At 37.8% G+C, this 24,154-nt stretch overlaps 1 protein-coding gene across 17 annotated transcripts in view; it reads right to left on the bottom strand.

The window, feature by feature from the left end:
- Window positions 1-1,590: 1,590 nt before the first annotated feature.
- Window positions 1,591-24,154, bottom strand: part of HEATR5A (HEAT repeat containing 5A) — a 108,341-nt gene continuing 85,777 nt past the window's right edge. For 12 of the 17 annotated variants that reach the window (XM_045585209.1, XM_036451140.1, XM_036451097.1 and 9 more), the window contains 10 exons: window positions 21,921-22,100; window positions 20,382-20,604; window positions 18,585-18,833; window positions 17,021-17,148; window positions 15,442-15,589; window positions 14,230-14,502; window positions 12,106-12,330; window positions 6,096-6,250; window positions 3,378-3,591; window positions 1,591-3,059 (listed from right to left, as the gene is read on the bottom strand). In XM_045585209.1, the coding sequence (XP_045441165.1) occupies window positions 2,752-3,059; window positions 3,378-3,591; window positions 6,096-6,250; window positions 12,106-12,330; window positions 14,230-14,502; window positions 15,442-15,589; window positions 17,021-17,148; window positions 18,585-18,833; window positions 20,382-20,604; window positions 21,921-22,100 (2,103 nt within the window). In that variant the 3' untranslated portion in view covers window positions 1,591-2,751. Of the gene's footprint in view, window positions 3,060-3,377; window positions 3,592-6,095; window positions 6,251-12,105; window positions 12,331-14,170; window positions 14,503-15,441; window positions 15,590-17,020; window positions 17,149-18,584; window positions 18,834-20,381; window positions 20,605-21,920; window positions 22,101-24,154 lie in introns of those variants that run through there. The other 5 variants (XM_036451089.1, XM_036451131.1, XM_036451122.1 and 2 more) reach the window with 5 other exon arrangements.

The raw sequence follows: 24,154 nt of genomic DNA on the forward strand, positions 1-24,154 counted from the left end.
TGGTGAGTATAAATCCTAATGTTTATTTAAAAAATATTTTTATTGACTTCAGAGGGAGAGGGAGAGAAAGAAACATCAATGATGAGAGACTATTATTGATCGGCTACCTCCTGAACATCCCACACTGGGGATTGAGCCCCCAACCCGGGCATGAGCCCTGATTGGGAATTGAACCTTGACCTCTTGGTTTATAGGTGGACGCTCACTACTGAGCCATGCTGGCCAGGCTAGAAATCTTAATGTTTGAAAACTGATTTTAAAAAACAGACAAATTCAACTGAATATATTTTAAAAATCTTACTGGCTTTATTTAACAATGAATGAAATCAGGCAGCGTACTATCTGGCAGATAGGAGCTCTGAGGAGCTACACAAAATGAAAGACTTTCATAGGCAAAAGGAAGTGGGAACAAGAAAGTTGTACTAATAAGCATATTTGTTGTGGGAAGGTCACTTTCTTTTAGCAGGTGGAAGGGGTCTGGCAGGCTGATGACCTCATACTGCTGATTAGATGACTTATGACTGATTGAAGATTCCATTTCTGGGAGAGGCCAAACTGTAATTAAGTTCCAGTATGGTGACATAGGACTTAGCATGAGCAGCTCTGTTGGAGCCTCTTGTCTTGTTTTTAACTGAACAAACTAAAGGATACAATTAAAAGATGCATTAAGGACTATAGGGCAATGCAGTCCTTAAGGCCATTTGTAAGTTTCCCGGCACAGGAAAACTTGCTGGACACCAAGAATCAGACCACATAAGGAATTCAGACTGTCCTCAAAACACCCGATTGCACATCTGAATTCCATCTGCATTATGAGCTCACCAGCTCAGCTCCCAGCCTCAATGAGGACAAGAACTTCCCACCAGTGACTGCATATATGAAACTCCAATTTCTGGGTGCTGCCATCATCGACCCAATACCCCTTAGGCTCAGTGCTGTGCAGTTAAATTTGGTCATTATATGTGGAAGGAAAAAAATCAAAGGAGAGCCTGGTCTGGGCATATGCTGGGATTGTGGGCTCGATCCCCACTGGGAGCATGCAGGAGGCAGCCAATCAATGATTCTCTCTCTCCCTTCCTCTCTGGAAAAAAAAAAAAAAAAAAAAAAAAAAAAAATATATATATATATATATATACACACACACACACACACACACACACAACATATATTGGCGTGTGTGTATAATATATATATATTGTGTGTGTGTGTGTATGTATGTGTATATATATATATATATATATCTCACATATAAAATATAACATATATTAATATATATTAAAGGAGAATTACCAAGGTGAGGAGATATGGTGATATTTAAACCAGGCCCAAAAGGTGTGGAAACCTGCCAGATAGAACATAGGAGGGAAGGGCATCCAGGTGAAAGAAACAGTAAGAAGTACACTCTCAAATTCCTCAAGACAATTAAGAAAACAGAGTACCCAAACCATTGCAAAGAATGCTCCAAAGAAAGGGCTCCTCTGAGAAAAAAGGCCAAGTTACAGAGAAGTGATATTATTTGCCCTGTAAAATTGATTTTCTGAAATCTGGGAGATTAACCAGCCATCTTATAAATAATTTCAAATACAAGAATAAAGAAAATTAGCTTTATTTATGTAAATTAGAAAAATTGATAGTGTTACAGTTTGTCAAATGTTTTCACTCTAAACAATTTAAGAGTATTTATATACAAACATAATAAAATAGAGTACATTACATTGCTTTTGCTTGATTCAAAGTGTTTTCTCAATTCTGAACATGCCCCATCACTTCAGTTTTCAATATTTAACAAGGAAATGCTTTGTTTAGATATACTGCTTGATTCACAGGGTAACACTGAAGTGGAAGGAGAATTACAGATCACCAACAGTTAAAAAATATTTTTCAACCAAGATGACTTTATCATTAGATTTTTTTTCTATATTAAAATATGTTTCATGTTAAAAAACCATACTTGTATTCACTGATGATCTAAATTTACTGTACTAAATTTGACATTTATATAAACCCATAGTTGATCTAAATATAGATATGAGTCTATATTAAACTCATTGGTATGAATATTTGCCACAAATGCAAATGAACAAAGTTGTTAGGAATAGAGGTAACAGAAAATCCACTTGAAACATTGAAGTGCAATGCCCTCTTTTATTTAAAATGAGTAAAATTTCTATTTTCTGAACCCAATACAAATAAAACCAAAAGATGACTGAAAACCCATGATATTTATAGACATCAAATCTTAAGTCACACTGTAGGGGTGTAATTAATTTGTACTATTATATATTGAATAATTCCAAATCAACCTTCCTAAGTAATTTTCCAATAATTTGTTGTTTGAGGAATCCAAGAAAGTTTAATATAACTGCTAATAAGGCAGGATTTTAATTTAAAATTGGGATATAACATAAATGCAGATAATTTATGATAGAGTCCAACCTGTCATAATATTCAGAGTGTACGGGCTGTCAGAAGAAACCCATTTCATTCTTAAAGCAGTGGATTGTTTAGTAAGGTCAGTTCTTTAGCACTTTATTGAAATTCCTGGCAAGAACTCTGATAGAGCTGTGCAGCTTTATTTAATGAAAAACAAAACCCCACAAAAAAACGTTGTTTTGTGACTTTGAAAAGTCAGTTAAATTAAAACAATCAACCAGACCTCCAAGTATCTAAAATGTCACTTTTGTCCCCAAAAGAAGTAAATAAAATAATCAAGTACTATATTAAGGTGCTTATTAATAAAAACAAGTAACATCAGAGGAAACTGGTCTTCAATTGGATGCTTGAATTCTTCCCAGGGTGGTTAGTATGTTTAGATGTTGGTGTCCCGATTTTGACACTTTCTTGATTGCCTTTTATAGCAGCCTCAAGGCGGGCTTTCAGGGCTGGAGAAGAAGCCATTACACTTTTAAACACTGATGAAAATTGAGGCCCAATTTGCATGAGTTTTTGCAAAGCAAAGTCATGTAAATTTCTCATTATGGAAGTTGCTGATCCCAGAGCATTCTCATCCAAAAGGAAGGAAATGAGGATGGGTAGAAGACAAGCCACCAGCTGAGAGCCTGGAAAGTAAATAAATGAAGTAAGCCCTACATTCAGGAATATAAATGTGTATTACACAAAGTTGTAAACACACTTGATCTGGAAACATTCTTTTACACTTATGAGGAAAACAATTTTTCCTATCTCTTCTCCCAAATGAATACTACTTGGGATTAAAATAACACTGCCTTTCAATAAATATGAAAATATAATATTAAGTGACTCTTACATTTTTAAATTTATTCATTTAACCAATATGTGAATGCTTTACACTTTCACATTAAATTTCTGATTTTGGACAGATTCTGACCTAATATGAACTTCATGCTGACACTTACGGTGCTGCTCTTCAGCAATGGTTACCAGTGCTTCCAAGACCTTTATACCTTCTTGAAAGATCTGAAGCTCAGTGGCGTCTTCAGGATATTTTTGGTCTATTTCCTGTAGTTTTTCCATGATAGAGGAGACTAAAGAGTAAATGTAAGGGTAGGAAACAGCTGGATTTGGATACTGAAAAATGGAAAGTAGGAGCTGGTAGGTCTTGATTTGTACCTAATCAAGTAAGAGAAAAAAATAGTATGAACTGTAAATAAGTTTACATTAAAAAGTATATTTTAAAGTAAATTTTAAAAAGTTAATTTAAAAATTCCTAAAAAGGTATTTAAATTTATTTCTAATTTATCTTTTATTTTGAAGTCCAAATAGTAACAGGTATTCAAACTTGCATGCTAACAGTGGCTGCGACACTTCGGACTGGGAACAGGCACGTGAATGCATACACTAGGATATGAAAACTTGCCTTCCCTGTTGTATCCTTTATTCAATACATTGTAATGGTTAATTTTCTTCTTTTCTGTACTTCTATTCCTTTCCATCCCCAATATGCCCTTCTATAATCTCAGTAAAATTAAACTAAAACACATATACAGACTTGAAAAGTATTTTGGAGATTTCAGAAAATGTCTTAAAAAGATCACATATATTTAAAATTCAAATGTCATGGTCTTAAGGAACCATGTTTGGACCATATTATGGGTCATCACATATCAGAACCATCATTTTGAGAGTGCTATCTAAAGCTCCTTCATGGCTGTAGGCAACAAAAAGAACAGAAGAAAAGGAGATGACTGTACAACAATTACAGCAAGTGCTCAAATAATGTCATTTGTTGTAACATTGATGAAATACCTTAGGAACTTAACTCTTATTTACTATTAGCCTATGGTAAAATGAGTTTCTTTTCTTTTTTCTTTTTTTTAAAATATATTTTTATTGATTTCAGAGAAGAAAGGAGAGGGGGAGAGAGAGATAGAAACATCAATGATGAGAGAATCATTGATTGGCTGCCTCCTGTACGCCCCCCACTGGGATCAAGCCCGAAACCTGGGCATGTGCCTTAGGCTGGAATTGAACCTGGGACCTTTCAGTCTGCAGGCCTACACCCTATCCACTGAGCCAAACCGGCTAGGGCAAAACTGATATCTTTATACACCATTTTTCTTAAAGTCATAGAACCTATCAACGATGTTAAATGAGGACTTACTGCATATAATATCTTTATTCAATAAATTGTGATGGTCTTTGGATGATTAAATTTTTCTGAGAGAAAATCTGGTTCCTATACTTTAGGAGTCGAAATAGTTGTGTCCTAGCTGGTTTGGCTCAGTGCAGTGGTCGGCAAACTGCGGCTCGAGAGCCACATGTGGCTCTTTGGCCCCTTGAGTGTGGCTCTTCCACAAATACTATGGCCTGGGCGAGTCTATTTTGAAGAAGTGGCGTTAGAAGTTTAAGTTTAAAAAATTTGGCTCTCATAAGAAATTTCAATCGTTGTACTGTTGATATTTGGCTCTGTTGGCTACTGAATTTGCTGACCACTGGGTCAGTGAATAGAATGTCAGCCTGTGGATGGAAAGGTTCTGGGTTCGATTCTGGTCAAGGGCACACGCTGGGTTGCAGCCTTGATCCTCAGTAGGAGGCGTGCCAGAAGCAGCCGGTTAATGATTCTCTCTCATCATTGATGTTTCTCTCTCTTCCCCCCTCTCTCTATCTTCCTTCCTCTCTGAAATCAATAAAAATATATTTAAAAAATAAAATAAAAATATGTTAAAAAAAAAAAAGAAAGAAATAGTTGTGATCATGTGCTACAAACTCATTTTGTAGCACATAAAGGACTAGAGAATTAATTCAGCAAATGAAGGGACCGTAGAGCAATGGGATCGATTTGTTAGGCTGTTTTTGGAGTGGGTCCCCTTATTTCATGATCACATACTAAAGGTATGTCTGTACTGGAGCCCTGGCTAAGTAGCTCAGTTGGTTAGAGCATTGTCCTGATGTGCCAGGTTGCAGATTTGATCTCTGGTCAAGGCACACAAGAAGCAACAACTGAATGCATAAATATGTGGAACAACAAATCGATGTTTCTCTCTCCCTCTCTCTAAAATCAATAATAAATAAATAAAGACATATGCTGAAGCCTTTCTTTTTTTTTCTACAAAAAGAAAATCCACTATAATAATTTATAATATATTTTACTAAATATCCCTTGAAAAAAACATTAGAAATATGTCAATTTTAAGATGCCCCTATTTCAAATTTAGTTTTTGTTGGTTTTTTAAAAACATGCTTTTAGAGAGAGAGGAAGGGAAAGAGGCAGAGAGATAGAAATATCAATGAGAGAGAAATATCACTGAGCAGCTGCCTCTTGCATGCCCCTTATTGGGGATCAAGCCCACAACCCAGGCCCAGACCCGGCATCGAGCTGGTGATCGCTTGGTTTGTGGGTCAACGCTCAAACACTGAGCCACATCGACCAGGCAGTTTTTTGTTGATTTTTTTTTTTTAAATCTCCTATATCATTTTCCAATTATGCTCTATCCCCAGGGCCAAATAATAAGACTATATTTATTTGGTATTTTCACCCCAAGAATATATCACCCCAAACATAAAAATAAGAATTTTAGTCTGATACTTGTTAGAGTCAACAAAAATCAAAGAAAAGTTTTGCAAAAGCCTAAACATATTCCTATCACAAACATCTCTCTGCTAAAGACACTTACCATAGCATCTTTAATCTCAAGTGTAACTTTAAATTTCTCAATACAGCGCTTTTGAAGGCATGGGATGATAGTTACTTCTGGACTGGTAGACAAAATAAATACTGTGATAGCAGTAAGCAGACTGACTTCATCAAGTTCTTGGTGTGATCCATCTTCTAAAGAGAAAATGATGTATGAGAAACAGATCCTAATATTGCTGTATCTACTGTCCATGGGAAGCCATCTCTAGTTTGGTAGTAATAATTTCTTTTGTTCCAGTTATAGACAGTAAACACTGATTGACTTTAAAACTCCTGGCAAATGTTTCAGGCTTTAAAAGTGCATTATAAGTACTCTAGAACCAAGAATCACCAAAGCAATGATAATCTTCACAAAAAAAAGACATCAGTAAATACATATACTTACTAGGAATATACATTTATTAGTTGTATGACCTGGAATATCTAACCCTGTCTTCAGCTTTCTTATCTGTAAAATGGGAGTAAGCAAAGGACTTACATTTATAAGGTTAAATGAGTTAATCTATATAATGCATTAGAATAGTATATTGTATATAATACTAAATGTGTGTTATTCATTTTATTACTATCTTCATTGTGGAGTAATACAGAAATGCTTGGACAATTGTCTTTTCTTTGTTAAGTTTAAAGTATTCATATATTGATAATACATGTGTCAAGTGAAAATCCGTTAGCACTTTGCTACAAATACCATTTCTTAATAGTAGAGAAAAAACTTAAAAATTCCACTGTGGGAGGCTAAAAAGTATTAATTGTCCTTCTACCTTCTAATTTCTTCTAGCTGGGCTAATAACCAAATTAACAGAGACAGATTAACAGGAGAAAATAAAATTTTAATGCATATGCATGGGGAATTCACATTAAGCATGAAAATTCCAAATACAGAGGCAAAACTCGGTGTGTGTGTGTGTGTGTGTGTGTGTGTGTGTATGACATTTTGGACAAAGGAGAAAATGAGGAGATGGGATCTTAGATTTCAAAAGTGAGAATGAGCCATTTATAGGTAATTTGTTTATTAATAGCCAACTTGAAAATCAATACCCTAAAAGGCAGAACTTTTGGTCCCCTTCACCACCAATCATTTAAAGGAATTTTCTATTAGATGTAATTCATATTTCAAAGTCAAAATCTCATTAAATAATTTTAATGAACCCGCTGTGACAAATCAGTATTATTTGAAAAGGAGAGCTAAATTCAACTCATTAACTTGCATAAGAATGGATTGCTACACCCCCCTCCACCTTCCCCCTGGATTGCTACTTTTGAAAACGTCATAGAGTCCATTTACCCAAACCTAGGTGGTAGAGCCTCTACACACCTGGGTTAGACGGAATAGCCTATTGCTCCTAGGCCCGTGTTGGCAAACTACAGCTCGCGAGCCACATGCGGCTCTTTGGCCCTTTGAGTGTGGCTCTTCCACAAAATACCACGTCCTGGGTGAGTCTATTTTGTAGAAGTGGCGTTAGAAGAAGTTTAAGTTTAAGAAATTTGGCTTTCAAAAGAAACTTCAATCGTTGTACTGTTGATATTGGGCTCTGTTGACTAATGAGTTTGCCGACCACTGTTCTAGGCTACAAACCTGTACAACATGCTATGGTGCTGAATACTGTAAACAACTATAGCACAATGGTAAATATTTACGTATATAAACTTAGAAAAAGTACAGACAAACTCTGTATAAAAGATAGTGTGTGTGTATGTGTGTGTCAGGGGGAGGATTCTTGAGGGAGACACCAGAGGAAGAGATGTCAGGAGGAGGGAGGGAAGAAGAGAGGGAAGGAAGAGAAGGGGAGACAGGAAGAGCAGAGATCAAAGAGACCCAGAGAGATAACACTTGAGAGGAGACACAATAAAAGGGAGAGGAATGGGGCTGGGAGGAAAGATAATGAGGAAACGGAGGAAAAGGAAGTGAGTTTGTAAGAGGAACAGGAATGGGAGCAAAGAGAGACAAAGATAAATGGAAAGAAGGGAAGTGAGTCTGTGAGTGCAGGGGCAGACAGGGGTGTGTGTAGAGGCTGCCCCTTACCCCAGCCCTGGCCAACTTCTGGTTCCAGCCTCTGGTGATAGAATCCTGAGCCAGTCTCCTCTTATTTATTTATTTATTTATTTATTTATAAAAATATATTTTATTGATTTTTGTACAGAGAGGAAGGGAGAGAGACAGAGTTAAAAACATCAATGAGAGATTCATTGATCAGCTGCCTCTTGCACACCTCCCATTGGGGACATGCCCGCAACCAAGGTACGTGCCCTTGACCGGAATCGAACCCGGGACCTTTCAGTCCCCAAGCCGACGCCCTATCCATTAAGCCAAACCGGTCTCGGCTCCTCTCGTTTATTTAATTAAACCACCTAGAAGTCAGTCAATTCAACATCATAGACTGGTCCAACCTTTTCTTATAATGTCACAAAAAAGTTTTTGCTTATAATCAATTATAATCTTACTAGAGGCCCAGTGCATGAAAATTCATGCACTGGTGGGGGGGTCCCTCAGTCCTGCTTGTCCCCTCTCACAGTCCAGGAGTCCTCAGGGGTGGGAGGCGACCCAGCAGTTGGGGGAAAGTGATGCCCCCGTCACACCTCTGCTGCTGCCCTGCCAGCAGCACGAGCCTTGGTTGGCCCTGATTACCTGAGCCTTGGGCAGCCGTGGGTGGCTGGGCAGCCACCACCCGAGGCTTGTCTGCAACTCAGGCTGGCCCTAGGCACCTGAGGGGACTAGGGGACTCTGAAGGCGGGCATGCAGAGTGGCTGAACCCATCTGGGGGTGGGCCTGGCTGTGGGGACCGGGTGCTGTAGGGCTGAGGGGACTGGGTGCTGCCATCTTGTGGCTGTGGATGCCGCCATATTTGAGGGTGTAGCAGTCAATGAGAGTATTCCTTCTTTATTGGCTGTGGATACTGCCATCTTTGTGAGGGTATGACAGTCAATTAGCATATTCACTCTTTATTAGATAAGATGGGACCACCACTGTAATATGTGGTCTGCCAATGATGGAAATGTGGTTATGCAGTGCATGACTATATTACTATTCTTTTTTCTTCACTTTCTAATTACAGCCCCTTCTCTTTTATTTAGGATAGATGTAAGGTTCCCTTAGCATTAGCCTAAGGAGAGGCCCATGTGGTAAGGAAGTGTGGCCTCTTGCTAACAGCCAGAGGGAAAGTGAAGCCTCTTGCCAACAGCCTTGACTGAGTCAATGAGTCATTTTGGAAGTGGATGCTCTAGTTGCAGTCCTGCCAACATCTTAACAGCAACCTTATGAGAGATCCTGAGCCAGAAATACCTAGCTATGCTGCTCTGGATTCCTGACCCATAACTATCAGATAATGTTTAAGCCAATAATTTATTATGTAGCTAATGGTTTTCCTGTCATGATCAGCTGCTTCTTTAATTTCTCAGTAGCCAGCCTAAATCCTCAAGTTCCTAACCTCATTCCCTGATACACAGCAAAACACATCACTCTCAATATAAAAATTCAGACACAGTATTTCGGTCCTTTTGTTTTTTCCTTTGCTCTCATGGGTAGAGGTTAAGCTTTTAAAATTCAGTTAATGTTATTTCCTGCCTAGAAAGGGGCATGTTTCCCTCCTAAAACTTCCAATTTCAACCTCATCTCTATCTTCTTCTTTCTGTCAAGAGGAGCCTATACTTTGAACCTCCCCTTCCTTACCTCTTTTTTTGTACCTCAGCACTATTTTACACTGCTGACCACTTTCGTTTTCTTTTTGCTTGTGACCTCATTCTCTTCTGAATCTCTTCCCATCTTGCTCTGTAAATTCAAGTTGGGTGATTTCAACCATCCAAAAGGTTGCACGCACAACTGCCTAATACAGGTAGTCTAAAATCACCTCTAGGCCAGACTACTTTCTTGAACTCCAGACCTCTGTGTATTCTGTTCCACTTGATTATCCTACGGGCAATTCACACTTAACTTCAGTATATTCCCCTGAAAATGCTCGCCATGGTATTTCTGTTCATGGTACTGAGTGCTCTACTCACTCTACCCTTCAACTCCTACACCAAACTGCCAGTAAATTCTGATAGCAGATGCTTAATATTTTAGTTTTCAGTATTCTATTCCTCTTTATCCTTATTGCTACTATCTCATCTCCAAAAACCTGCTCTCTTTTCTATACTGCTGCCAGAGTGATTCTTTAAAAATGCAGATCACTTTACTCTCCTTAAAACTCTTCAGTAATTCCACATGCATATTAAAAGCAATTCACCGAGATAATGCCAAATCTTCCATCCTTTGGCCCTAAATACCATCCAATGCATATCTTTTTCTAATAATCATCATTCACCACCTTCTTACTCCTTCCCCCCAAACCCAATTCTCTCATTTCTTTATTTGCTATCCACAAATGTACTTACTTACATTAGGTCTCCGGATGTTTGATCAAAATTTTGTGCCTTGAATTCCTACCTATAATGTCCAAGTGGAGAACCTCTCTAACACTTTAATAAATGGTTCTTCTGAGAAGCCTCCTGTGGCAGATACAGAGGTGTACCCCTTCGCTGGGAAAGGTGCTGCCCAGCTGCTCCTTCAGGGTTGGCCTTAGCTACAGAGTTGCCCTGACTGCAATCACATCCTTCCTGGGCAATCCACATCTGGGGATCAAGGCCAGGCCATTTTTGCCCTAGGTGGGACACTCTAACGGGCAATCTCTAAAGCTCTCAAGTTCCCTGAGCTTTTGAGGGCCTGCACTGTAGTGTGACTTCTATTGCCCCCAAATTGCTTTTCTTTACTCCTTTCACATATTTGGTTCCTTAATAAAATTCCTTTTCCCCAAACTCCATCCTAGAATGAGCTTCCAAAGAACACTATCTGTGACACTGCCTGATTTACTCAGAGCTGGTTACTCTAAATTTTTGCCAGTTAGTCTCTCTTTCTTTTCAGTGTACTAGAAATCCAGTGACTGTTAAGACATTATTGTCATCTTCAAGGAGAACTTATGTCATTCATTATACCCTACAGCAATTTATAGGTACTAGATTCCTAACTCTAGGTGCAAAGTAGGTGGTCAATAAATGCTGAATTCAACCGAAACCTTTTTACCATATGAAATAGAATATAGTGAACTGGTACACTTATCCTCACTAGAATAAGAAAAGTGGAAATAATTTGTAATTTGTCTAAAGACTTTCTATAATCACTATACATATGTTGAAAATGAACATAATGACAAGAGCAAACAAGTGAACATAATAAGAGCAAACACATTTTAATGGACAGTGAACATAATACTAGCTATCATTTATTAATATATGCCAGGTAATAAGCGAGATGCTTTTCATATATTATGTTACAGCCTTAACATTCCCTGTAACTTAATATTCTTATTTTGTTAATGAGAAATTTAAGGCTCAGAGAAGTTGGGTAATTTGGCTAGTTAGTTAGCTATTAAGTGCTGACTATATGAACCAGATTGGTCTTTTTCTTTTATATAGTTTTATTGACTTCAGAAAGGGGAAGAAAGAGGGAAAAAGAGATAGAAACATCAATGAGAAAGTATCAGTGATCCATTGCCTCCTGCACATCCCTTATTGGGGACTGAGCCCACAATCTGGGCATGTGCCCTAATTGGGAATTGAACTGTGACCTCCTGGTTCATAGGTCAACGCTCAACCACTGAGCCACACTGGCTGGGCTGATTGATCTTATTTGTATTTATAATTCATAGCTTATGAACTTTTCAGTATCCTATGCGTGTAAGAAGTTCTGTCAGCTGGTCTGGATCATATTATATTTTGAAATTAACATAATACTACACTTGAAGTTTTCTCATGTCAACTTATACAGGCTGCCATTCATTTACTTGTATTACAGGTTAAAGATACTAACATGAGAACATAGATGTTCTATCCTCGTATGTTCTTTAACCACATTATGTAATAAATATGGTCTCTTTCAGGTGCGACTACCAAACATGATCAAGTCAATAGCTTCTCAAAAAATAAAACAAGAGCTTCCAAAAAACTTTAATTACCTGGATCCCAGCAGTCCAGAATTGTTGTTAAAGCGCTCCGGAGAAGGCCAGTCCAAGCAGTCTGGCTCTTCTCTGCTCGGGCCATGGGAGAAGACAGTATTCCTTTCAGAGCCTGCAGGGAAGCTGCAACTGTTGACGATAACTGGCCCCCCGGCAATTTCACAGCAGTTTCTCTCAGGACCCCAATTGTGAGGTACAGAATCGTAGGGAGAATTGAGATGCTTCCTAGAAGACACATTAAAAAAAAACACCAAAAACAATACACTCTGTATTTCAGTCTATGTATATAGTTCCTAAAAAGAAATCATCAATGATAAGACAATGTCAAAGAGTTCTTGCTTTTAATATTATGTTTCATAAAGAACTTTAACCTTTAAGGAAATTTAAATAACCTTTAGATTTTAAAGATTGAATCAGCCTGGCTGGCATGGCTCAGGGGTTGAGCAGCAACCTATGAACCAGGAGGTCACGGTTTGATTTCCAGTCAGGGTACATGCCTGGGTTATGGGCTTGATCCCTCGTGTGGGGTGTGAGGGAAGCAGCCAACCAATGATTTTTGCTCATCATTGATGTTTCTATCTCTCTCTCCATCTCCCTTCCTTTCTAAAAATCAATAAAAGTAAATTAAAAAAAAAGATTGGATTCTACTTTGGTTATAATTGAAAATGTTATTTAAATCATAGCTCAGTATCTTTTGCTATATTTTTTACTTGGAAATTGGCAAATGTCAAATTTATTTTTATTTGTTTTTTTAGTGTGGTAAAATATACATAACAAAACTTACCACTTTAACCATTTTAAAGTGTATAATTTAGCAGCATCAAGTATATTCACAATGTTTTACAACCACTGGCACTGCCCATTTAACTTCATTTTAAACCTTTTTCAAGGAATTTGTAGCAATCCACTAAGTACAAAATATTAAAGTTTTAATGGCTACTAAAGGAGTAAAATAGTCAAATATGTTTAAAATTAAAGAGACTAAAGTTAAAATGGTCAATTTTCCTAGATGCTACTCAACAAAACTTGTATAGTGTATTTTTACCTCTCATCCTCTGCTAGTCAGTTTCTGCCATTCTTGATGTGGCAGAAAGGAAGTGTGTGAGAACAAGGAATATAGTTTTTAATTGAAATTTAAAGTCACTTTAAAAGTAAGATAGCACATAAATTGGTCAAGACACATTTAAGTAGAAATATGCTTACCAATTGAAAAATATTAAGTACTGAGCACCTATTATGTGCTAGATTTCTTAGAGGATAAAAAATGTCAATAGAAATAAGACATGTCTCTCTATATGTATATATTTATCTTATTTACATATAATAATCAATGACATATAAAGCTTCTATATGACACATAAAAACTTTGTCTTTACATATAGAACCAACACACACACATATATGTATATATAGGGAAGCTTCACAGATGAGGTATGCCTGGAGTTGAACTTCAAAGGAATGCAAAATTTCAAGTAGAAGAGAAGGGATGGGATCATATAACACCATGGACAATAGCACAGAATAGGGATGAGCATAAAGCCTCCTGGGTTCAAAATTCTCCCAGAAGGAATGAAGAGGAGGCAGTGACTCAGCAGAGCCCTACAGAGAGCCTTAAAATGCTGAACTAAAAGAATGGAGTTGATTCCAAACATAACTGGATATGATGAAAACTTCTGTCATCACTGAGGTAGGGGAAGTCCGTTGGATATTGTATACAACAAAAAAAAAAAAAAAAAAAAAAAAAGCCCAAGAGTGAATAACTGCCACTGATAGATTTAAAATACTGTCAACCATAAAAAACAAAAACAAAAACAAACATATATATATATACGTGTGTGTGTGTGTGTGTGTGTGTGTGTGTGTATATATATATATATATATATATATATATATATATATATATGGTATATATATCTGCAGTACATGCAGTCTATTTACTTAAACCCTTTTAGTAAAACCAATTACTAGGATGTAATGTTCATCTTAGAGAATTAATAACATTACCCAAACCTTTAGGTCAAATTGCTTTAATGAGAAAAGGATTAGCAACCATTATCTCCTTTACCTATTACAACCATTTTTCTCCTTCCAGGTCCAGTAAAGCAACCACACACCACAGCATACCTTCAGGAGAACACACTGCGGGAAGTTCAGCGAGGATAACTAAGGCTGCTGAAACCAATCTACTTCCATCTTCCGACAGCATCTGTGGCTTTGTAGCTTTTATTCCTGGGCTACCTGTCAATTTAGGATTTAGTTCTGGGAGCTGTCTAACTAGAATGCATACACACAATTCCAGTGTTGCAAAAACCAAAGATTTCCCAGGCACAAGTCCTCCTGTGTCCTTTCCCTCTCCAAATTCTGGCAGGGTTTCCTTTTCAGCAGCCCCATCATCAACTAAAAGAAAGAAAGAATAGGGTTGAATAAATGCTTCTTTATATTTACTTTGCTCTGGTAGATGGCAATTTAGCTCACTTGTGTTGTAGGCAACACATTTAAATGACAAAAGTCTGGGGTATTAAATAAAAGTAGTTGTCTTTATTATGACTTCTTACTGGAATTAATCAAAAGAAATCCCTGGCAATCCTCCCAGCCTTAAAAGGTTGGCCCTGACCTAGTAGCTCAGTTGGTTAGAGCGTTGTCTATAGATGCCAAGGTTATGGGTTCAATTCCTGATCAGGGCACATACAACAATTAACCAAAGAATGCATAAATAAGTGGAAGAGCAAATCAATGTTTCTCTCTCTCTAAAAAAAATTTCTTGTTAACATCATGCTCATAAGTATGTGAACCCGGCCCTGGCCAGGTAGTTCAGTTGGCTGGGTGTTGTCCCATACACTTAAGGTGGCGGGTTCGATTCCCAGTCAGGGCCCATGAGAGAGATTGAGAGAATATGTCTTTGTGTTTTAAACCCACTGTTATATTGGGTTTTGTTATATGTAGTCAAATGTAATATTGAATAATTAACTCACCAATATTGAATTAGACTTGTAAATAAGCCATTTAATCACTTTGTAAATTCTAAGTCATTAAAAATGTTAGCTGTTCCTTCCATGTACATTAGTGAACTCTTACAGCTAGTGTAAGTACTCAATCAGAATACGAGATTTTTTTTGCTTCTAGGGCTTTGTTAAAATTCTCATTTTCTCAAGGAATAGTATAGTATGGACAACATCCAAACTAACATGTAAAGGTGAATGGGAGAACTTATAGCCATACCTAGGATGCTTCCTTTGTGCTACACATAACAGATTATCAGAATGACAGATACATAAGCAATACTTTAAAAAATAGTGATGCTATGTGATTAATTTGGCATTGTGGGTTAACATTCACCTTCTGCACTTCGTCTTTTCTCCTTCACATGTTCTTGTGCTGCACAGATAATCTGTCTTACCACTTCAAGTGAAGCCAACTGAATGGAAGGTGATTCTCGGGTCAAAATTACTCGATGCAGTACATTCAACAACTCGATACCCAAGGCCTATCACAGGAAACATTTAGGGGAGATTGTATTGGAAATACTTTCTTTAAAACCCCCCCACAAAAACCAGTGCTAAATAAATTCTATGACAAAATCGTAAAAAAAGAGATTTTAACCAATTGTTCACAAAAAATAAAGGTGTTAGTGCAATAAAGTTATATAACATCTGCTCCACTTTAAACCAACTCCAGATTGGTTTTTGTCCGATCTGTGGAAGATGGCACTATGACAAAAGGTCATTTGCACACAGGTCCTAAAGTGGGAAAACTGAAAGGGAATTTCCAAAACAAGATGAGAAATTTGGCTAAAAAAATACAAGGACTGCCATGTAGAATCCCAGATTTATATTAAGTATTTTTTTTTAAAACAACAGAGAATAATGGAAAAGCATGACATTAAAATTGAATAACAAGCATAGAATGGATATCTCTATAAAGAATAAAATACACTGGACAAATAACACTTCATTCCCACCCCTTTCTTTTCTAGTAGTTACTTAGTGGCTTTCTTTCATCTTTGAAAATAACAGGGAAAACCTATCATTATAGTACTTGTTTTAAGATACAGAATAAATGAGCACAAAAAGTTTAAAATTTATTCAAATACAATCCAAGTCAGGTAGGAACCTGATTAATACCTTAAAATTAAAAAACAATAGTGTCAATAGGTAAATAATAGTCTGTATATAGAGAGGAAATGATACCATCCATGTTTTGTAACATCCAAGAGTCAGTGATAAGAATTTTACATACTGGTAATACCGGGTGCTGAGGGTGCCTGTGCAATGCAGAGTTGCTCTTGGGAAAGCAGGCAAAGGCAGCGCCATACTCTGTACAGTGATCCTTTTACCATGGTCACAACTGAGTCAGATATTAGCACCTGACTCCACCTATAGGCTAGTCGGCAGTCTCTTAAAAAGACCTGGAGGGAGAACTCAGACAGGAATACTTTGTCATAGGCTACAGAGGGCCTGGAACGCAGCCAAATGAACCAAGCAGGGTCTCTCTTAAGGAAATGGAACATAAAATACAGATGTATGTGAGGAGCCGGGGTGCAGTGAAGCAGAAAGAGGCAAAGAAGGAGCGCCACCTGCAGCTAGTGGCTATTACACTGGACAATGAGTATCAGGTCCGTCCCATCACTGTAGAAGTCTGACGGAAGAGTTGCTATACAGAGTGGTTAGCTGGTGGCAGCAGAAAGAAGCGCAGCAGAGGCAAAGGCAGAGACAGAAAGCAGCAGTCAGAGGCATGATTGCTCCCAGGTCAGCACAGCTGCTGACGGCATTCCAGTTCTGAGGCCTATTATAGCTGTGCAGCTGTTTAGTTTTCTTTTTACTTCTGTGTTCATTCTCTGTTTGCTGTAGTAACCCGAACATGTTTCTGTTCCTGTTCTTTGAAAACTACAGAAGCCTACCAAAAAACAACGAATCACCTGATCACTGCCAATTTTAGATCTGGGCCAAGGAACATCCAGAAGGGTCTGTAATGCATGTAAACAAGCAGTAATGCTTTCCATGGTTGCATCTGAGCGCAAGGAACACAGAAATTCCACACTGATTCCTGTAGAAAGCAGAAAAGACAAGACAGACTTTTTTTGAGAGTTAAAGCTCATTAAGTTAAAAATTCAGTTTTAATTTTGGTAAAATGTACAAATAAGCTTAGCAAAAGGGTAATGCAAACAAGCAACAATAAATTTAGGACTTGAAACAATCAAGTGAAAGGCAAATCTTTTAATAGATTAAATTGTCCCAGATGTGACATGCAGAGTTTCATAACTTTATTCTGACTAAAATTTATTGAGTGATTACCAGGTATCACGCTCTGCACTTTATACATATATTTTCATTTCATTCTCACAATACCTGAGGAAGTAGGTACTATTATTAGCACCTTTTCTGAGAGAACAAAATGAACACAGAAGAGTTGAAGCAATATAATCTATGCAAGGTCAGTTACAATGGGATACATCAAGAATGTGAACTGAGGTAGTTGAGCTGCATGGCTTATACTGATGCTATCTCTGCTGTCCTTCATTCTATAAAGTCCTTTTTTGCCCTAACCGGTTTGGCTTAGTGGGTAGAGCGTCACCTGCGGACTGAAGGTTCAATTCCGGTCAAAGGCATGTACCTTGTTGTGGGCACATCCCCAGTAGGAGGTGTGCAGGAGAAAGCTGATCGAGGTTTCTCTCTCACTGATGTTTCTAACTCTATCCCTCTCCCTTCCTTTCTGAAAAAAAATCAATAAAATATATATTTTAAAAAGTCCCTTTTCAAAAAGCTCTCATGTCAAGACAAATGGAAACAAAATTTTAATATACCGATAATATAGGAAATTTAGTCATGTCTGGCCTTGGAAGGAATAGAAACTCTATGACCCCAAAAGCTTACTTAATTTAATAACCTTCAAAACCCTCACATTAAAAAATAAAAAAATTTACACACCAAAACCCCCCCCCTCACATTTCATTTAATCAAAAACTTTATAGGTAATAAAAGTAGATAAAATATGAAAACCATTGATTCCATTTATTCTAGAAACTCCCTGTACCTTTGAAAGATACATTACTTTAAAAATAAAGTTCCAGGAAAGAAAAAAAAAGGGGGTGGTTTTAAACTTCATAAACTTCATAAATGTAAAAACTCTCATTTATCTTTGACATTAAGTATTTGTTTGCCATTCTGTACCTTTGAGCATACTTTTCTAATACCTTGCAATTCTTGAGAATAGGGGGAAGGAATGACCCCTCAGTACAGCTGTAAATACCACATGGGTCTTCTAAAAATTCTGTGCAAAAACTAGACTTCTCTTGCAATTTTAAAGTCAGCTTATAATGGAATTCTAGACTTAACAATTAAATTTGCAATTTTATAAAATGTGTACAAGTTTACTCAGTTATATCACTAACATCTAATACAGTCACGAAGAGCTACAGGCAGCGAGGCACACTTCAAGAAAAACGCTGTAGGGTTGGAAGCTTGGAAGCACTTTTTACTGACCTAAAATAAGATGGAATCGATCAGAGTAAACATCCTCAGGGGACTTTGCTATGGCCCCAGAGGATGGTCCCTGGCACATGGAAGTTGGTGTTACAGGCCTGGAGAGATTGGATGCTCCTTCATCTGGGTCAGCAGCAACGAAGCCTGTGCTTGTAAGCCACAGTGCTGTAGCGTGGAGGATAAGCGCCCACGAATTGTTATAATGCAATTTTGCATTTTCACTTGTCTCTGCTGTATAGAAAGCACCACCTACAAAAAAGGGGAAACAAACAGTTTCAGGAGGAATGATAAAGCTATGAAATACTACTTCATACCCATCAGATTGTTAAAAATTAAGTATAACATATAACGGTAGGGAGATATAGTGAAACAGAAACATCCTATGTTTCTTTCAATCTTTTTTTTTCATCTATCTGTTTTATTTCCCCAATACCATTTATTGAGTAGACCAAGCATGTAAACTCAAAGGCTAATACAGGCCAAAAAAACAAGGTTTAAATTTATGTGGGACGCAAAAATAAACAAAAACACACATACACACAAAAGCCTCAATTTTCACAGAAATGTAGATTTTGAGAGCCAAATTTTTTTAAACTTGAATTTCTTCTAATGCCCAGGCCGTGAAATGTAGATTTTGAATAATATATATAAAAAAAAGAACAGGAGCAATGATAAAATTAACGTTTTCTTCCTGACACTTGGCATCTCTTCTCTGCTTCTACCTTTCCTATTTCGGGGGAAATCTTGTTCACTGGATTATTTTCAAAACTGACCCAAGGTGAATGTCAGTTATTCTGAATCTGACAGGAGATTTATTTCCCTTCATAACTGTAAATAACTGCTCACACTTCTATATTGGCTGGGTCACAAAAATATTTGTTGTGGCCAAAGCCGGTTTGGCTCAGTGGTAGAGCGTCGGTCTGTGGATTGAAAGGTCCCAGGTTCTATTCCGGTCAAGGGCATGTACCTTGGTTGCGGGCACGTCCCCGGTAGGGGGTGTGCAAGAGGCAGCTGGTTGATGTTTCTCTCTCATCGATGTTTCTAGCTATCTCTCACCCTTTCTCTCTGTTAAAAATCAATAAAATATATTAAAAAATATATATTTGTTGTGGAACCATGAGTTTGACATACTTGAAGTAGACGGTCTTTACCCCGCTGTATGTTCTTGCCTTCTTTATCAAATATTAATAACCATATACGCATGTGTATATTTCTGGTTTCTCTAGTCTGTTCCATTGATCTATATGCTTGTTTTTATGCCAGTACCATGCTGTTTGATTACTATGGCCTTGTAGTTTACTTTGATACAGTATCAGGTAGTGTGTTAAAAAAAAAGCTGGCATAAAAGCAGAAACATGTTGTTGTTTCATGTAACATAAATAGTTATAACCACTTTGGAGACCAATTTGCCAGTATCTTGGGAGTTGAGATGTGCATGCCTCATGACCTAGTCCAGTGGTTGGCAAACTCATTAAGTCAACAGAGCCAAATATCAACAGTACAATGATTGACATTTTTTGAGAGCCCAATTTTTTAAACTTAAGTTTCTTCTAATGCCCAGGCTGTGGTATTTTGTGGAAGAGCCACACTCAAGGGACCAAAGAGCCACATGTGGCTTGCGAGCCGCAGTTTGCTGACCACAGACCTAGTCAATCAACTTCAGTGTGTCTAACCTGAGGCAACTCTCACAGGCTCATTCTATGAATGAAAACTATTCTGGGAAAAATATTTCAGATAACCAAGTAAAGGAAAAGTAAAGTAGACTCTAACGAGTTATGTAACACTTTACCCTCTTACCTTTAATAGGAAGTTGGGAGGCAAATTCAGAAGGCAGGGTTAGGAGAGCAAAATCCTGCAGCGCAGCAAGCCAGAGCCTACTTAGAGTGCCCAGGTCTGTGTGGACCAAGTCAAGCAGTCCAGGCGATGAGTCTGACCCATCTCTAACACTCTCCTCTAGACGGGAGGTAGTCGTCAGAGGTTGTGTGTTGTTTTTATGTCTTTCTACAGCGATTATGTAGACCTGTTAAAGATTAATTTGTGAATAGGAAGATCTTGTGCCTGTTTAAAAGATGCTATAATATTTTATCTTGCTGAGGAGGCAGACTTATCTTTGAGTATACTGGACCTGAAATAGGTAGCAATACCAAAAGTTATACACGTGTAACCATATACTAGTATACAAAAATGGGGTAGAGAGATCCAATGAGAAACATCAGGGATAAAAATCTGTGGTAAACATGCTGCCACTCTGTACTTTCACAACCATGATAGCTGTAACTAAATGATCTCAGCACTCTTTCTCATTAAGACTTATCATGGCCTTAAAATCCATCTCAACATAAGATTTTAGATAGCCATCTCTGAACCACAGTAGACGGAAATTCTAAAAGTATTCTCTTTCAAAGTTATCACTAAATCACTACAAGAAGTTTTACATACATAAACTTAACATGGACTGTTTATAGGACTACTAGAGGCCCGATGCATGAAATTTGTGCAAGAGGAGGCCTTCCTTCCCCTGGCTGCCGGCACCAGCTTCCCTCTGGGACCCGGGTTTCCCTTCAATCCTGGCTTCATCTAGAAGGACGTCCAGTCTAATTAGCATATTACCCTTTTATTATTATAGACTAGAGGCCTGGTGCACAAAAATTCATGCACTCGGGGGTGGGGTGGGGTGGGTGCCTCAGTCTGGTCTGCACCCTCTCACAATCCAGAACTCCTTGGGTCGGGTCCCTGGGCTTGGCCTGAGATGAGGGTCTATCAGGGCTTTCCTTCCCCGGGCTGCAGGCAGCTGGCCCCACCCCCGCCACTGCCTCTGTTGCCATTTGTGTGGCATTACTCCCCTCCCCTGCCACCGGTGTTCTCCCTCTCCAGGCAATAGGCTGGGGTGCAATGGCTTGGCTGGCCTGGGCCTCCCTCTTTCTTTGTTTGGGAACAGAGCCAACCCGGGCTGTCTGCCTACCTGATCACCCCTAACTGCTGGTCTGCCCACCTGGTCACCCCTTACCACACTGCCTGTCTGTCTGAATGCCCCTAACCACTTGCTTGGGGGCGGGGCCAGCCCAGAAAGGGGCTGTTTGTCTACTTGATCTCCCCTAATTGCTTGCTTGCCTATCTGATCAACACTAACCACTGACAGCAGCAGATAACAGACAATGAACACTTTAGAATGTTTGGCCAAAATATCAATTAATATACAATAAATTATATGTTGAAAGCATTTTGTTAACTTTAAAAAAGGACTTATTTGTGTTTTAAAAAGTTAACTTCAATTTATGGCCTAAGCTGTTTATTAACAACTTCCAAAATTCCCATTACAAGTTAAGAAGTACTAACCTCTGCCCAGGCTTTCAGCACAGCTAAGATCTCCATGGTAGAAGCACTTTCATTATATAAGTGACTTAGAGCTTCTTTTCCAGCCTGTATTTTTGTTAATGATGAGACAAGCAAATGATGAACTCTTCGGAGATCATTAAGGTCACTTACAACTCCACTTGCTATCCAGGCACTGCAAACCTGGTTTTTAAGAAAATAAGAAGTTACATTTGAAAATTATAAATATCTTCCTGTAAGTTCAACATACCTCACACAAATCTTAGGAATCTAGTCAATGAAATCACTTTGCTATCAAAAATCCAATGAGAAGCTACTTATTATGATCCTCAAAAGCCAGCATTTCAAAAGGAAATGAAGTCTAAGGTTGAAGCAAGGACACCAGTACTAATCAGCACATAAAATCAAAGAGATTCAGAACGAATCACTTTCATAAGTGTTTGAATTAACATTTAAATTAAATCTTCAGCCCGAGCTGGTTTGGCTCAGTGGATAGAGTGTCGACCTGTGGACTGGGGGTCCCAGATTCGATTCCAGCCAAGAGCACATGCCCGGGGTTGCCAGCTCGATCCCCAGTTGGGGGCATGCAGAGGCAGCCAATCAATGAGTCTCTTTCATCATTGATATTTCTCTCTCTCTCCTCTCTCCCTTCCTCTCTGAAATCAATAAAACTATATTAAAAAAATAAATTAAATCCTTAGTCCTTATTATTTCATCTTATTATTTTAAAATTTGAGATTGTGCCTGGAGTGGTTCAGTGGTTGAGCACTGACCTATGAACCAGGAGGTCACAGTTTGATTCCTGCTCAGTCCCCAGTGGTGGGCATTCAGGAGACAGCCGATCAATGATTATCCCTCATCATTGGTATTTCTGTCTCTCCCTCTCCCTTCCTCTCTGAAATCAATAAAAATATAAATTAAAAAAAAACACAACACACTGAATTGTGTGGTTACTTAATGTAACTTTCTTAAAAGATAAAGCATCTATTATAACACTAAAAACCCAAAGAAGATTTTGATTTTTTTGGAAATAAGGTATTAAAAATTTCTTTAAAAAATTTAAAATATAAACATAATTAATAATTTTCTAATGCAAAAAATGTACTTAGTTATCAGGGATGTTTATGGTTTTCTAAGGTGTCATGGTATTTAACTTCTTCTAGAGAAAATTTTACCTTTTCCATCTATTTAATCACTTCCTGCCCCATTTCACAAAATCTCAAGTGACTTACAGCAGAAACATATATAATAAAGTGATTGAAAAATTAAAAAACTCAGTACAGCCCTGACCTTAGTTGGCTGAGTGTCGTCTGTTGCCAGTTTGATTCGGGCCAGGGCACATGCCTAGGTTATGGGCTCAATCCCCAGTAAGGGGTGTGCAGGAGGCAGCCAATCAAATACCTTCAATATTTCTCTTTCTCATGGATGTTTCTCTCTCTCTCTCCCTTCCTCCCTCTCTCAAATCAATAAAAAACAAACAAAAAAACAAACAAAACAAACGCTCTGGTTTGAAAAAAAAGAGGCTCAGTACAACATTGAAACAATTCAGGCACTCAAACGCTTCCTAAATACAACTGAATAAAATAAAGTTGAAAGACCTGACTAAAACCAATCATTTATTATGTTTTTAATTAACTCAATTCAAGCTAGTTCTGTTTTTAATAATTTTAGGTCATGCAGGGCTGGATTTTGAGTGTTTGACAGCCACTCCAAGAAAAATACCTGTTTAGAATGGTATATTATACGGGACTTTGATATGTAAAAGAGCATTCAATCTCATTTGAAATGCAAATCTAAACTAGTATATTGATATACTCTTTTTACTCTATCACATACACAAAAATCTAAATGTTTGACATCTCACAAAATTGCTCAGACAATAATGTTTGCATACATTACTGTTAGGAGATGAAACTGGTAAACCCCTATAATATGCTCTTTAACTTTGCAATTCAATTTTGGAGTTTATTTTACAGATAAGATTGCACCAAGTCAAAATGACCTATGCTGAAGGCCATTCACCCTAGCACTATTTGAAATAGCAAACCATTAAAAAACCCACTTATTTGTCACCCATAAATTATGACTTATTTATATACTGGATTACCATGCAATTACACAAAAGAGAGAGGAAGTTCTCTAAATTTAAAAAGTAAAGGAGCTGAAACCGGTTTGGCTCAGTGGTAGAGTGTCGGTCTGTGGATTGAAAAGTACCGGGTTCGATTCCGATCAAGTGC

This window comes from Pipistrellus kuhlii, unplaced genomic scaffold (assembly GCF_014108245.1).
Source record: "Pipistrellus kuhlii isolate mPipKuh1 unplaced genomic scaffold, mPipKuh1.p scaffold_m20_p_1, whole genome shotgun sequence".
In the NCBI taxonomy this organism is placed as follows: domain Eukaryota; kingdom Metazoa; phylum Chordata; class Mammalia; order Chiroptera; family Vespertilionidae; genus Pipistrellus; species Pipistrellus kuhlii.